The sequence below is a fragment of the Panthera onca genome, chromosome C1, assembly GCF_046562875.1.
Source record: "Panthera onca isolate mPanOnc1 chromosome C1, mPanOnc1 haplotype 2, whole genome shotgun sequence".
NCBI classification, from domain to species: Eukaryota; Metazoa; Chordata; class Mammalia; order Carnivora; family Felidae; genus Panthera; species Panthera onca.
The window spans coordinates 207,355,506-207,369,556 of NC_138346.1; the positions used below are offsets into that span (position 1 = coordinate 207,355,506).

Genomic DNA, 14,051 nt, shown 5'->3' on the forward strand with positions numbered 1-14,051 from the left:
GGCCTGAGTGGGAGCAGAGGGATGAGGGCGGGGGGAGTCTCCGGGGCAGGAATGAACGCACAATCGCCCTTGTGAGGCTGCGGCCCCTGGGGGGGACCAGCAGGCCCCGAGGCCAACAAACGGCCCGGACACGATGCAGCACAGCAGGCGCAGCCTCCCCTTCCCCCTGAACTGTCAGCTTGTGAGGGTTGGAACTGCTGATTATGGAGGTGCCTCGGATCAGGTGAGCCAGACACCGAGAGAGACAGCTAGCCAGTTCCACTCGTGGTGTTTGTTTTAATCATGGTGGCAGGTGCCCTGGGTCCTCTGGATGGCCCGAGGTTTCACCTGGGCCAACGCAAGTGAGCCTGCCCTGCCTCCACCTTGCAGCCTCCTGCAGGACGGGCTCTCCGCCCAGACTGGAAGGGCCAGAGGGCTTCTCTGCCTCAGGTCAAGGAACCTTTGGAGATGGGCTGACAGAGCTCAGGCCACCCGCCTGCTCCTCCTGCCTAGTGCAGGCAGATGTTTGCGTGTGGACTTTGGGCTTCAGAGTGTTTTGAGGGTCTCAGTTTCTTGTTTCATGAAGAGATGTGGCTGCTGAACCAGGATGACTAATTAAGAGTGGCTGTGTTTTTTTCTTGGTGCCTTCCTGTATATTGATTAAAAATGTGGCTTATGCCATTTTTAATGCGATTGGACTTCTCTGATGAGTGTTTTGCTGGGAGGCGGCCCCGCCCCGGGCCTGGGTGGGGAAGTGTTCCAGGACAGTGTTGGGTGAGGACTTTAAAAGTGGGGGGAGGTTTAATCAATTTGCTCTTGGGGCAAAAGCAGGGAGGGGAACATGGCCAGGCGGGGCTGCTCACGGCAGCATATCTGGCAGGGAGGGGCATCTTGGCTTAGCCCCAGGTGCCCGATTCTCCAAAGGTAATGGGACAAGGCCCGTAATGACCTAGGAGGAGCAGCACAGCGACATATGATGCTTCTCAGGAGTCCTGTATTTGGGTTTTATTTGGACAGTCTGAAAGAACCGTGGAGGAGCTGGAAGAAAAGGGCTGACCTTTCTTGAGGGCTACTAGGTGCCAGGCACTGTGCTGTGCAGTTCAGCTGTATGAGCTCCTTGAATCCACACGGGGCCCTTTGAGGGAGTTACTGTTCCCGTCGTACAGGTGAAGAGGCTGCCGCTCGGTCGTGGAGTAACTTACTCCAGGTGTCGCTTAGCCAGTGGAAGCACATCTGTCAGCCTCTGACCTCCGTCCTCCCCACTGTCCCGGGCTGCTGCTGTGCCAGAAGATAGGAAGGACACTGTTTAGAAGACAGAATAGTGGGCTACTCAGCGATGGCAAGGGAGCAGCAGCATTTACTGAGGACTGGTTGTGTTCTGGGTCCTTTGCACCGGAGACCTCACTGAACAGAGCAGTAGTCATTCGGAGGGTGGTACAGGTGGGTTTGGCACGGGCCAGGACAGGAGCTCTTGGAGGGCAGGGGTTTTCCCCTGTGTTTTCCATGGCTGCACCCCTGGGGCCTAGAACAACACCTGGCACTGAAGGAAATGGCTTTTGGGGCGTGTCTTATGTCCGTGAACTCGGCCACTTGGGTTTTTGTACTCATTCTCGGGAACGTGCTGTTTCCCCTAGGCTTCTGAGTAATTTCTGACTGCTGCTTGTCAGGTCAGTCCCTTGCATGAATGCTCTAATAATCCAGACTGGTCGGTCGGGCTGGGACACAAGTGGTGACGTGGGATGTTGGAATAGGTAAATGAGTTAAGACCACCGTGGTTATTTTCAGTAGTGTGTGACGGTCGAGAAAACAAGCTACATCTCAGTTATCAATGGAGGGGAATAGCAGTTTGAGAATCTAAAATGCGTTGGACTTTGGAGTAAATGCCATGATTTTTGTTGGCATCGGTTAAGAATGCATAGACAACTTTTCCTTACGTAGCTGTAGCTTCCAAGTCAAGAATGATTGTTCTAACTTAAGAGTTCTGATTCTGGTGCTAGATGGTGGGGCCCCCTCATGAGTTGTCCCTCCAGCTCCCGGATGGTTTTGCCTGACAGGAGCTGATAGGAGAGGCCTGTCACATTGTTGCAAGGTGAAACAATATAGTTGACGCTAATGTGTCTTGGCTGGTCTCCTGGTGTAGACGAGAGACAGTTCAGCTCGGACCCCACATGGACGTTCAGTCCCGTCCGTTTAAACCTAACTGGCCTCTTTGGTGGAATGCTTGAAAAAAATAGCCAACAATCGATAGCTTGAGATGGAGATGATAAATCATAGTTTGAAAGCAGATATTCCTATTTATAACTCGGAAGTCCCATGGAGAGGACGGATGACTGGCAGGCAGCCCGGAGAGATGGTAGCTGGGCAGGTACATAACCTTCCAACTCCTGCTTCCCAGGCTGCGCGATGCTTGCCGTTAGGCAAATACAGCGGTGCCTTAGGGGGTGCCCGAAGCTGTAGGATAGCATTAATTCTCTGTGTATTCAGTGCCTCCTTTATGCAGCGTTCTGTGCCAGGGACGCAGTGATGACCAAGACGAGCGTCCATCGCTCACAGCTTACATTGTTTGGGGGGGGGGGGGGGGGGGAGATGCCACTTCTACCTAAAGTTTAAGGGGGAAGAACCTTGACTGATACAGCCGCAAGCCATTTGCGTGAGACACAGCAGGAGATTTAAGAGAAGGTTGGCTTGTGCCAGGCTTCACTCCCAGACCTTTCGGAGTGTGCCTGTTCTTCCCTCTGCCGTGACTGTGGAAGTGAATCCTCTCCACGCCAGCACCTCTCCTACCCAGCACTGTAACGCTGTGGTGCCGTGGAAGTCCCGCCCTCCCAACCTGGGGAGCGGCCACTGATGGAGAATCTACTGCGATGCAGAAACGTGGCTTAGATTATAGCCCATCCCCCATCTTACTTGCGTGGAACCTTGAAGCTCGAGAGGTTGAGTGACCGGTGTGAGTGGCAGGCCTGGGACTCCAGGCTGGGGCCACCCGTCTCCCGTGCTGGACACTCAGTCTGCTTCTCAGAAGCTGTGAGCCTGCAGTACAGGCTCTGGGCCCATTGCTCTGTGCAGCGGATCCCAGCCGTGAGAGTGGGGCGTGCCAGGCCGGAGGATGCCGTCACAAGATCACCCACCTTAGGACCAGCTAGAGCAATGCCATTTCCAGACCTAGGCTTTCGGAGAGCCGTGTTGCAGCGTAAGGAGGCGGAGATGTGCCTTTATAGGGCACCAGCCATGTGCATGCACTGTGCTGCGAGCTTGAGCTCACTGGATCCCTGCATCAGCCCCACCGGGACGGCTCAGCCTTGGGAGGGGGGCAGCACAGTATAAGCAGTTAGGACTTCGGAGCCAGACTGCCTCGGGATAATAACAGGACCTCCTCGTAAGGCTCGTTATGGGGATTAAATGAGATAATACACGTCAAGTGCTTCTAACAGCATCTGGCACATAATTGCATACACAGTCACTATTGTTGTTATTATCACCCTACTACAGATGAGGTTCAAAGGGGTATGTGGGGAGTCCCTGTGTAGCCGTTAAGTGGGGGACTGGGTTTTCTGACTCCAGAGACAGACCCCTTTCCTTCACTCTGTACTGCTTGCTGAGGTTTGCTTGGCTTTGGGCTGTGCTTCGAGTGAAGAGCTTCCCTCACAGAGCCTGAGTCTCTACTTCACCAAAAAGGCTTCCCGTACATCGGACACTTGTGTATTGTCACGGCCCGCTGCTGTATCTAGGGCCTGTGCCTGGTGGAACCCCTTACGGACCGAATCCTTGCCCTCGTCCCAGATTGGAAGAAGAGGGTCAGGACTGGGGACCGAGCACGTGAGCTCCGTGAGACCAGGGTGCTCATCTGTTTGGTGCCCGCTCATCACCCACACTTTGCACTGGTCATCTGGCACTCGGTGGGCGCTTCAGCAACGCCAGGCAATGCGAAGTGAGAGCCGAGAGTCCCTGTCCTCTGTTTGCCGCCTGCACCACAGAACGTGGGCTTTGGAGCTGGGCCCAGCGGTGATCTGAAGCGGGAGTTTTAATCTCCCTTGGCCTCAGTTTCTTGATCCGTAGCACGTGGGTAACGTTTTACAGGGATACCGGGAGAAGGAAAATTGCAACGTACTGAGTCCAGTGCTTGGCACACAGTAGGTGGTAGCTACAGTTATTATTTGTCTTATTCTGCACACCGCAGAGTAAGGGACACAAACAGAGGCCATAATCCCCGTTCTCTGATCCGCAAGGGGAGACAAGAGGCATCCAGAAGGTTTCGGGCAGCAGGAAGGACGTAGTATGGAAAAGGTTTTATTGGCAAGGGGCACGTGTCTGCTCGGCCTGCATTCCACTTCCTCCAGGAAGCCCTGCAGACCGCTCCGGCCCACAGGCAGCTTGGGTGGGGGCTGGGTGTGAAGCCCGGGGAGACCTTGCCCAGGCAGAGAGGATAGGGTGGGGTGCAGTCAAGGAGAGGCCATTCCAGGCCCTGCCTGGAACAAAAGCAGAGTTCAGGGGTCCGGTCAGTCTTGTGAGTTTGGAGATCAGCCACAGAGTAGACAGAGCGAGTGGGGGTGCCTCAGTCCTGGGAGTCAGCTGGGGAGTGCCTGAGTTGCTAAGCTAAGGAGTTTGCATTTGATCTGGGACAGTGTGGAGCCAGTTAAATATTTGACGGGGCAGGTAGAAATTTGAGGAGGCTGGCAGAGTCGTGGTATTTTAGGAAGCGTCATCTGGCCCTGGTGTGTACAAAGGCCCCAAGAGGTGAGAGAGCGGAGGGAGGCCAGCACCAGCCTGTGGGGTTACGAGGGTCCCAGCCCTTTGTGAGGCCCAGGGTATGGAGAGGAACACATGGGCGAGAAGGATGAAGATAGGAAGGCAGAGTGAGAGGCCGTGATTTACCACCTCTGGGTCTGAGAGGGACATTTGTGCCCCCAGAGCTCACTGGTAAGGCATTCTGATAGGCTGCTTTATCATTGATCCAACTTGCTATTTCTGGTCAGTTTAAATCCTAGATAGTACTGTCTGCAAAGCCTTGATATCCTACTAACAACTAAGCGGGGATTTTAGTCTGGTTAGCCCAGCAATCCTGTATCTTCGGGTGGCCCCCAGTTCCACTCTGCTTGCACAGCCTTAGGCTCTGGGCAGGCAAACACCTAAGACCACCGGTCCGCAGGGGGGCGGGGAGGGGGGACTGTGCATGGTGGCCGCGACCTTAACAGGAGCTACTTTTTGTTGACTACTTTTGAATACCCAGAGCAGTCCTATGAAGCAGGTTCTCGTGTTACCCTCGTCATGCAGGCGAGGAAACCTAGGCCGCCTGGGCAGTTGGACCCCACAGCCTGGGCTCTGGGCCCCGGGCCCCCGCGCTGCTGCCTCCAGGCGTTTCTTCCATCCAGGCGTTTGTCGTGTGGATGCTCACCGAGCCATCAGATAGACCTAATAGAATATGAGTCTTAGGCGGAGGAGGCGGGTGGAGACAGGTTAATTGGAGTCTTGACAGACTGGGGCACACGTCTGGGGCACACATCATGCAGCAGCAACCGGGGTGGGGTGGGGTTGGGGGAGTCCACATCAGAAGGGCTTAGGCTTAAGGGAGCCACTTGCCTTCCCTTCTCCCTGCTTCCTCCTCTAAGCCACTTGCCTTCCCTTCTCCCTGCTTCCTCCTCTTCCCACCCCGTGTGTTTCTGGCCGGCTTGGAGGGCAAGTGCAAGTGTAGTGCCCTGTTGTGCAGAGAGCCCCTGAGAAGTAGAGTCCTCTGCCCAAAGCCGGCAGTCTTTTATTTTTATTTATTTATTTTTTTGAGAAAAAGCTTGCGCGTGCAAGCCGAGGAGAGGGGCAGAGGGAGAGAATTTTAAGCAGGCTCCACACTTAGCGCAGAGCCTGATGTGGGGCTTGATCCCACGACCCTGGGATCGTGACCTTAGTTGAAACGAAGAGTCTGACGCTCAACCGACCGAGCCACCCAGGCTCCCCAAAGGCTAGCAGTCCTTAGGGCTTGCAGCCTGGTGTGCCCTGGCCACAAAGATCTCACCACGCTGCAGACTGCCAGCAGTCGTTGCCGCTTGCTCAGCCCCTGAACTTCCTCACCCACTGCCTACAACTGCTCGTGAAGCTTCCTGTCCCAACCCTGAACTCACCAGGACCCTTCTGAGCAGGGACCTGCCACGAGACCAGGATGTTAGTATTATCGGGACTTAACTGTTTCAGAGTTTTCTCCAAGATTCGGGCAGAGGACTCATTACATTTAATGAGTGAAATATCGATCGTTTAAAATCCTAAGTTATGAAAAGATACTTTTGCACGTGCTCTCTGTGGGCGGCCTCCCAGTGGAACTGTGTGTTTCTTGGTGGTACCAGACACCCTCGTCCTTCCTCGTCGCCCATAGCCGTGATCGGTGGCCGGAGGGTTCGGGTCTGGCTTGCTTCTCAAGGCTTCCCCACTGTGAGGTTTGGCCCCGAAGGGGTACATCAGATTTCCCATGAACGGGCTTCCTGCATAGAATTTCGGGCTAAGAAACTGAGAGGAGGAGCTTTTATTACCCCAGACTCCTGGTGAAGAGTCTGACTGTAGGCACTACGGCCACTGAAGGAGCTATTCTTGAATTTCTGTCTCATCGCTGGCTTTTTTTTTTTTTTTTTATAAGATTTTTTATTTTAAGTAATCTCTACACCCAACGTGGTGCTGGAACTCGCAGCCCTGAGATCCAGAGTCACACGCCCCATTGACTGATCTGGCTTTCATTTTATCAGTCCTTTGCTCCGCTGCTGAGCACAGCTTGCCTTGTGACTTCCCGGCCGTCCCTGGGGCTGGAGAGGGACCCATCGCTGAGGAAGGCAGACCCCTACGTGGCAGTGGCCGGGCTGGGCCACTTTGCGTGCTTTGCTCTTTGAGAATTTCCCACCCGGGCTGTCCTGACTTCCTTGCGTATCCTCCTCTCGACGGCTCCCGTGTTCAGATCTCTTTTGGCCATAGTGGGTGTGGACCTTTGGTCGTCCTGAGAGTTGAGTTCTCTGACTTGGTCCTGAGGCGCTTGTGCAACAGGAATTGGAGGTGCCTGGGTTAGCAGTCTTCACCCCATGGGTTATTAAGGATTCCCTCCTGGGTTCTCCGTGCGTCTTCAAAGTGCCTGCCTTCTGCACTGTGTTGGATGCACACAGTCACGGTCTTTAATTCTCTCAACCCAGCCCTGGGAGGGTGGTTTCCTCACTGTGCAGATAAGGAAACTGGAGCTCAAAGGGTTAGTGGCTCGCTGCAAGGCCCCCAGGTAGTCAGTGGCAGAGTCAGCATTCCGGTGCAGGGCCCTCCCACTCAAAATTGCATGCTTCTGGAATTCTGCTATCCTGCCTGTCCTGCATGGACTCACCAGGATGCTTATTTTATAGATGAGGAAGCTGAGGTTGAGAGCGGTTCACCTGCGGGTCCGGCCATGGTGGCTGAAGCCTGGGTTTAAACGTTAGAAGATTTTGTTGGTTCGGGTTGTTAAAACGAAAGGGGATGGATGGGTCTTTCTGAGCTGTAGTCTGTTTTGGGGAAGCTACCTGCTCAACCTTCAAGTGAGAGATCTGTCTTGACGTGCCATCAGTAGGGTCACATGTTGGTGTTTTGGGTAGGACAGTAGTTCTTGGTGCGTATCCTAGTGATTGGGACAGCCCCCCACTGACACTGTTGGTTGCACAAAACCTTGCAGGATTCCCTTGACCTTTTCCTCTGAAGGCCCAGCCCAGCCCTGGGCGCCACAGCCTGCCGCAGGTTGCTGGGCCTCTGAGAGGAAAGAGCCTAGGGGCCCAGTTCAGTAGTTCCATGACCTTGAGTGGCTTCAGTTGGCGACTCTCCCAATGCCTCAAGCTGTTTCTGGTCCTTAGGAGGGAAGGGGCACAATAAGTGCCCCCTCGGAGTGTGAGTGCCACACAGTGTTCCATTGTCCCTGGCACATGGGCCATTGCCCCATAGTGTTTGTTGAATGCATGGATGTCTAGTAGGCCCTTAATAAATGTGAGGGCCCCTTCCCCATGAGGTTGAACTGTATGGAATTGCTGTTTTCCTAGGTCAGAAATGGCCGATTGTCAGCACTGCATGTTAGCCCTACACAGATGAAACACTTTGAGCAGGGTGATTCCAAGTGTGACACTTTTGTGGCAGTCCAGAGCCAGTGTCGGGCTCCCACTTGTCGGTTTCACTTTAGGTAGGGGTGACAAGAACGGAAGGAGCTGAGCAGGGTCTGCCTCTGAGATGGGGTCAGTGCGCCCGTTAGCTGTTCAAGCCACCCTGACATTGAAGGTTGTCCGGAGGCACCGGCAGCGGTGGGATCGGGATTTGGTGGCAGCAGTCATCCCGATGGCTCTGAGCTTCACTGGTGGCTCTGCACGTGGTGGCCCTGAGCACTGGGCGCAGAGTCTCATGGCTGGCTTGGAGTTTCCGAATGATCCCAGGCACTCTGGATTCTGGGGTGCAGGGACAGTTGAAGGGCAGGGTCGGGAGCCTGAATTTAGATCCACACCTGCAGACATGGTGGCTTCCTTCACGCTCTGCCTCAGTTTCCTTGTCTATGAAATGGTAAAATTACAGGTATTTTTGATGGATTTTGCCAGGGTTAAATGAGTTAATACATGTCAAGCCCGACGTGGTAACATTATTAACATCAGTAATAAGGCGGTGTTGTTATCGGTGCTGTGGGCTTGTCGGTCACGTGCTATCGCAGCCGAATGTGGAGACTGCCTCTGCTTTGTATTGGAACACCTAGCTCTCAGGAAAGTGCTTCTTTGGTAGCTCACTGGAAACTCGTGTTACTTACGGGCCTTGCAGAGATGCACCTGACTATCCCTGAACAAGTTGTTTGGAATGGTACTTTTGTTCCAGCTTATAATAAAAGTCACTCTTCTGGAAAATGGCTTAGTTTTTTCTTCTCCTGGCATGAGTGGCCAACCCTGGAGGGCCAGTTACATTTGGTATCCAGGGTCTTTGAGTGGAATGGGGCATGATGCTAATCAGTGATGCTTGTCATTCCTGCCTCCCCCCCGCCCCCCTCCCCCACCCCGGGACTGTGGTTACTTTCTGAGCCGTTTTCGTCTTTCTGAACAGGCAGGTGTTCGTAGGTGCTCCCAGCTTCTACTAGTCAGTGCTGCATTTGTAAACTGCCACAGACCTGCGAGACTTTGCTGCCTCAGGCGCCGAATGTTTTGTTTTGAGGGCTTGTGTTTGATTCTTAAGGCATGTAGAGTGTTGGGGTTTAGGGGTAAGGAGGCAAAATAAAGGGAAATGGGCAGAGAAAACACTTGTTGGAAGGCAGCCTCGTAAGGTATAGCAGGAGGCTCCTGGCTCTGATTCCCACCGTGGCTACCTGTGAACTGTGTGAGCTTCAACTAGTTACTTAATGTCTCTGAACCTCAGCTTCCTGATCGGTACAATGCACACAACATCTGTCTCTTTACAGGGTAGAGGATTAAATAAGAACAGTGTTTACACAGTGTCCACACAGGCCTCCTGTGTGGACATTAATACAGGTTCGTTATTATCTGTAGGGACTTGATCATTCATATAAATGAGCACTGTTCTATGGGGAAGAGACTTGGGTTGAATCTGAAAATCCCTGTAATGAGAAATACCACAAATCTGAAAAGCAGATGTAATGATCACACTAAGGGGAGGCTGTGACTTTGTGGCTTCCAGGGACCTTGCTCTTGGACCGAGCAGCCCTCTGTGCCTTGGCTTAGAGGCTTCATCACCCAGGGGGACTTGCATTGGGCCAGCCCCTGTGTGCTGACCATCGTGGATACCATCTCCTGTAATCTGTACCATAGCCCCATTTTGGTCACGGTGCCCCCCAACACACTTTGCAGATGTGGAAATGGAGGCCTAAGAAGGGAAGAAGTATCTTGTACAAGGTCACACAGCTAGTAAGGGGCAGAGGTGGCCTTTGAACTTGGTCTTCTGATTCTAGATTCCATTCTAGAATCCTAGGCTGGTCCTACGATGTTGTTTTTATGTACAGAGGAAAGTGTTTATGTTGATGGTTGTAACCAATGTTCTTTAGTGCTTTTATATGTTTTGCAGCTCAAAGCAGACTGTGTTAGGTGGCTGCCCCTGGTTTTGCTTTGATGACTTGGAGCCCATCTTAAGATGCTACAAGAATGAGCTTGCCGTGACTGTGGTTCTTCATTTAAAGGGAAACCTTGTTTCCTACATTGTAACTTCTAACCTTGAATTACTCTTAAGACCCTGAGCACTATGTAGTCTTTACTGCCACGTGTCCTGTCTCCTCCCTTCTGTGCATATCCAGCTGGGCTCTGAAATAATGCACTATTGGGGATACAGTAGTTGTTTGTGACCAAGCTAGCATTTGAATTCAGGATCAACTTACTCCATGCCCTGGCTGTGCTGCACCTGCAACTAGGGCCAGAAATGAACAGAAAGACTATGGTGGTCTGCCTACCTATGTTACCAGTGGAATTAGTCCCAATCCCAAGAGGTAAAACCAATCTAAGGTACCGAAAGAGGTTCCTGATCTTAAGGAACTGAGAATGCCGGGCTGTGGATGTCGGCACCTGCTTGCAGGATGGGGAGGGTCTCCATGGCCTCCATGGCCTCCATTCATGGCAACCTCTATTCCTTGTTGTCTTACTTGGCACTTGGTGATACGCCTGGAAAATGGGCCCAGTCTTCACATTTTCTTAACGTTGATTTCTTCATTCTTCCTTTAAATCACTTTCTCCGGAAGTGATTATTCAACTGCCACCTAGATAGAGTTCCCTTGTCCTCTTGCTCACCATAAAACTGGTACCACAGGGCTGTAAGGCTTTTTCCCCTCTTGGCCACGGACCGCAGTTTCTGAGCTTGCTGAATCCCAGATGGAGAGCACACGGAAGCATCCTGGGCGTTTTCCCCAGGATCCTGCTTTTATTTTGATTCCACAGTATCTGTTTGGTACATATTGATTGTCGAGAAGGCATTTCTTGAAATAACAAGCAAGTACTGGTTGCCATGGTCCCCAAGGAAGGGCCCTCCCATCATGTGACTAATCGGCAGAACAAGGACACAGAAATAGTGTTGGACCTCCATAGGATGAGCTCAGAGTGCCTCGTGAGCCATTGAATTAACTGATAAAACCCCATGAGTTGAATTCCATGACATGGCCCGGTGTCTCAGGAAAGGGAAAAAACGATTTCCAAGCCTCAGGTGATGGGCCATGGGTCCTAACAAGTACAAGCGGATTCTAAGGCGGCTGAAGCATTTAGCAAGCCCTCAGAGTTAACAAGGAAAGGAAGGCACCAGCCCTACTCTACTTAGTACTTATCATGCATTATTCCCTTTGGCCCCTAGAATTAGCTCCTAAGCATGGGATCCTGTGAATTTCGGCCTTTATGTAAATGACAATTATGGAAATTTAGAGACTTGATGTAAATTGCTAATAAATGGCAGAGCTGGGACTTGAACCTGGTTGCTATGACTTTAAAGCCTTTGCACGTAACCTCTTTGGTCACGGAGTTTTGCTGCCCACATGAGGCTTGTGGCTCGCCCCAGATCCCACAGTACATCACTAGGGCGATTGGGACTGGGGTCCTGTGTCTGACACACTAGAATCTGGACTCTGTGTTCTCAAGTGGGCTGTTGCCTTTGCTGCTGCCTGAACTCAGCCACATTTGAAAACTCCTCTCTGGGGGCGCCTGGGTGGCGCAGTCGGTTAAGCGTCCGACTTCAGCCGGGTCACGATCTCGCGGTCCGTGAGTTCGAGCCCCGCGTCAGGCTCTGGGCTGATGGCTCGGAGCCTGGAGCCTGTTTCCAATTCTGTGTCTCCCTCTCTCTCTGCCCCTCCCCCGTTCATGCTCTGTCTCTCTCTGTCCCAAAAATAAATAAAAAACGTTGAAAAAAAAATTAAAAAAAAAAAGAAAACTCCTCTCTGAACGTGCTTCTCCAGTGACGCATGCAAAGACCACACTTTTCCAGCATGACGTCCTAAGAGAGTTTCAGCTCAGACGAACCCAGAAAGCCAGTGCCCTTAGTTACAGAAGAAATCTAGGGACAGGTCTGGACTCCAACCCAGATCCCTTTGGTTTTGGCTCCTACTTTGTGGCGTGTCTGTAGGAGACGGGAATCACAGTGGCAGGGCACTGGCGAAAGCGAGTGACCGTCGGTTGAAAAATGGTGGCACGGTAGCCCAATGGTATATAATACAGCCATTCAAATGTGGTGGTGTCGAGGAAAGCAAAGCCCGGAGTCGGGCTGTTCCGTCTACATCGCTCTCTAGGATGTTCACGTTAGAGTGCCTGCCTCATTGGGGTTGTGAGGATTCAGTAAATGACCGGTTTGCAAGCCTTTTGCTGTGTCTTAGTTGCAGTGGTTACTGATTATCTGTTTATCTAGACGCACACATGTATGTTTTCCCCTCCTTAGAGTCACTTCCTTGCAGTAAACCCTCAGGAGTGGGTTGTGGGGCTAAGGAGAACGAGCATTTTTCTCCCCACGCGTCTTTCCTGTCCCTTTGCCCTCATAACTTATGACAGCCTCTGCCTCGCAGGCTGCCTCCAGGCCCTTGGATCTGACCTCACCCCCCTGCCTCGCCGGCTTTGTTTACGCAGTCTGGCTTCCTGTTCTGGCCAAGCTGAGAGAGCTCCTTGCTTTCCTGCAGAAATGTCCTATCTAGGGGTAGCCGCCATGCTTTTTGCGACAGCATCTCCATATCAGAACCAGTCATTTTTCTTTAGATTACCTCATTTTTTAACTGAAGAAACTTTGCCGTTACCGTGAATGGAGAACCAATATCAGTTGCCCCGAGTAGAAAGTATACGTTGAAGTAAACTCCTGTAACTGTTGGTAGAAGAGATGCTCATCTGAGGACCACGTAAAATTGGTGACCCTCAGAGCCTGGCTTGCTTCTCTTTCTGGGCCTCGGCTTGCAGCATCCCCCTCCGTGCCTTCCTCCCTTCTTCCTGCGTCCTCCCCGCTTGCCTCCAGGCCCGGCTCTGTCCCCTCGTGGCCACCAAGCCTTCTCTGACTACCATAGCCCTCCACATCCTGTCTGCCCACCATCCGTCCATCCATCCATGCAAATATTCAACAATGCTCTGGGCTCTGCTGGGGGGGCGGGCATAATAAAGACCGTTACTGTATCTATAAGGAGACGAAGTGTCTGTCCAGAGAAGCTGTGGAATGGAAGATAATCGCTGGAAAGGGGTGTGTGCGGGTGCAGCGAAGAGGGTTCGACTGAGCGGGGACCACAGCAGAGATTTCAGGGGAGAGGCTTTTGTCTGAAGCGAGATGAAAAGACTCATTTACCAGGAGGACGGGTGGTGGAGACCCGGCAGGCAGAGAGAACGGTACGTGCAGGAGAACGTGGCCTGTTCAGCGGAACCGGCAATCGGCAATAATTCAGTCATTGGAGCCAGAAGGGTAGGGGTGGGAGAGCTTGACGTGACCCAGCAGGGGTCCCTTGTGAAGACGTCCTGTGTCGTGTCGTGAAGGAGGCTCCGACTTCACCCTTGTCCATTTGTGTGCCCCGTCCACACCCTGGCCTGACCTGCAACACAGCACAACCCTTACCCATGAGGTTTAGCTGTTGACACTCTCGTCCCTGGAGTAGGATTTGCTGGTGGTTCAGTGCCCTTCCCCCCATCGCTGTGTGCGGAGTGTGTCCTGTGCTCTGTGCCGTGTCCTGGGACACTCCGCTGAGTGAGGGGAGGGCCTTGCCTTAAAGAGCCCACAGCCTAGTGGAGGAGACCCACGGCCATCTAGTTGGGTGTGAACACCAGTGGCAGGGGCCCCGGGAAGCTTCCTGACCGCGTTCCCTGCCACTAGGGATCCCTTTGGAATCTGACAGTATTATTTTTTTAAAGTTCAGCATTTTTCCTTTTATTTTAAAAGTAACGTGTTCATTATAGAAAAGTCAGAAAATACAGAAGGAAAAAAAAAACTCGCCCGTAATCTTACCCTGCCGGCAGCTACGGTTAACCTTTCGGTATATCGCTTTAGTGTCTTTGTCTCTGCGTGGTTTTTAAAGGTTTTTTGTGGATTGTGTTCATACTTTCTGTGTGATTTATATGTTGTGCTCTTTTTTCACAAGAATTTTTTTCAGTATTTTCATGAACTTTTTTTAAATAATTATTTTT

At 52.3% G+C, this 14,051-nt stretch overlaps 1 protein-coding gene across 3 annotated transcripts in view; it reads left to right on the forward strand.

Annotated features, from left to right (window-relative positions):
* The window catches only part of CAPZB (capping actin protein of muscle Z-line subunit beta), a 135,337-nt gene that overhangs the window by 1,550 nt on the left and 119,736 nt on the right, over positions 1 to 14,051 (forward strand). Inside the window, exon 1 of one of the 3 annotated variants that reach the window (XM_060626248.2) lies at positions 91 to 223. The exons of 1 other annotated variant lie outside the window; for it this stretch is intronic. In XM_060626248.2, the coding sequence (XP_060482231.1) occupies positions 134 to 223 (90 nt within the window). In that variant the 5' untranslated portion in view covers positions 91 to 133. Of the gene's footprint in view, positions 1 to 90; positions 224 to 14,051 lie in introns of those variants that run through there. One more of the 3 variants, XM_060626249.2, reaches the window with a different exon arrangement.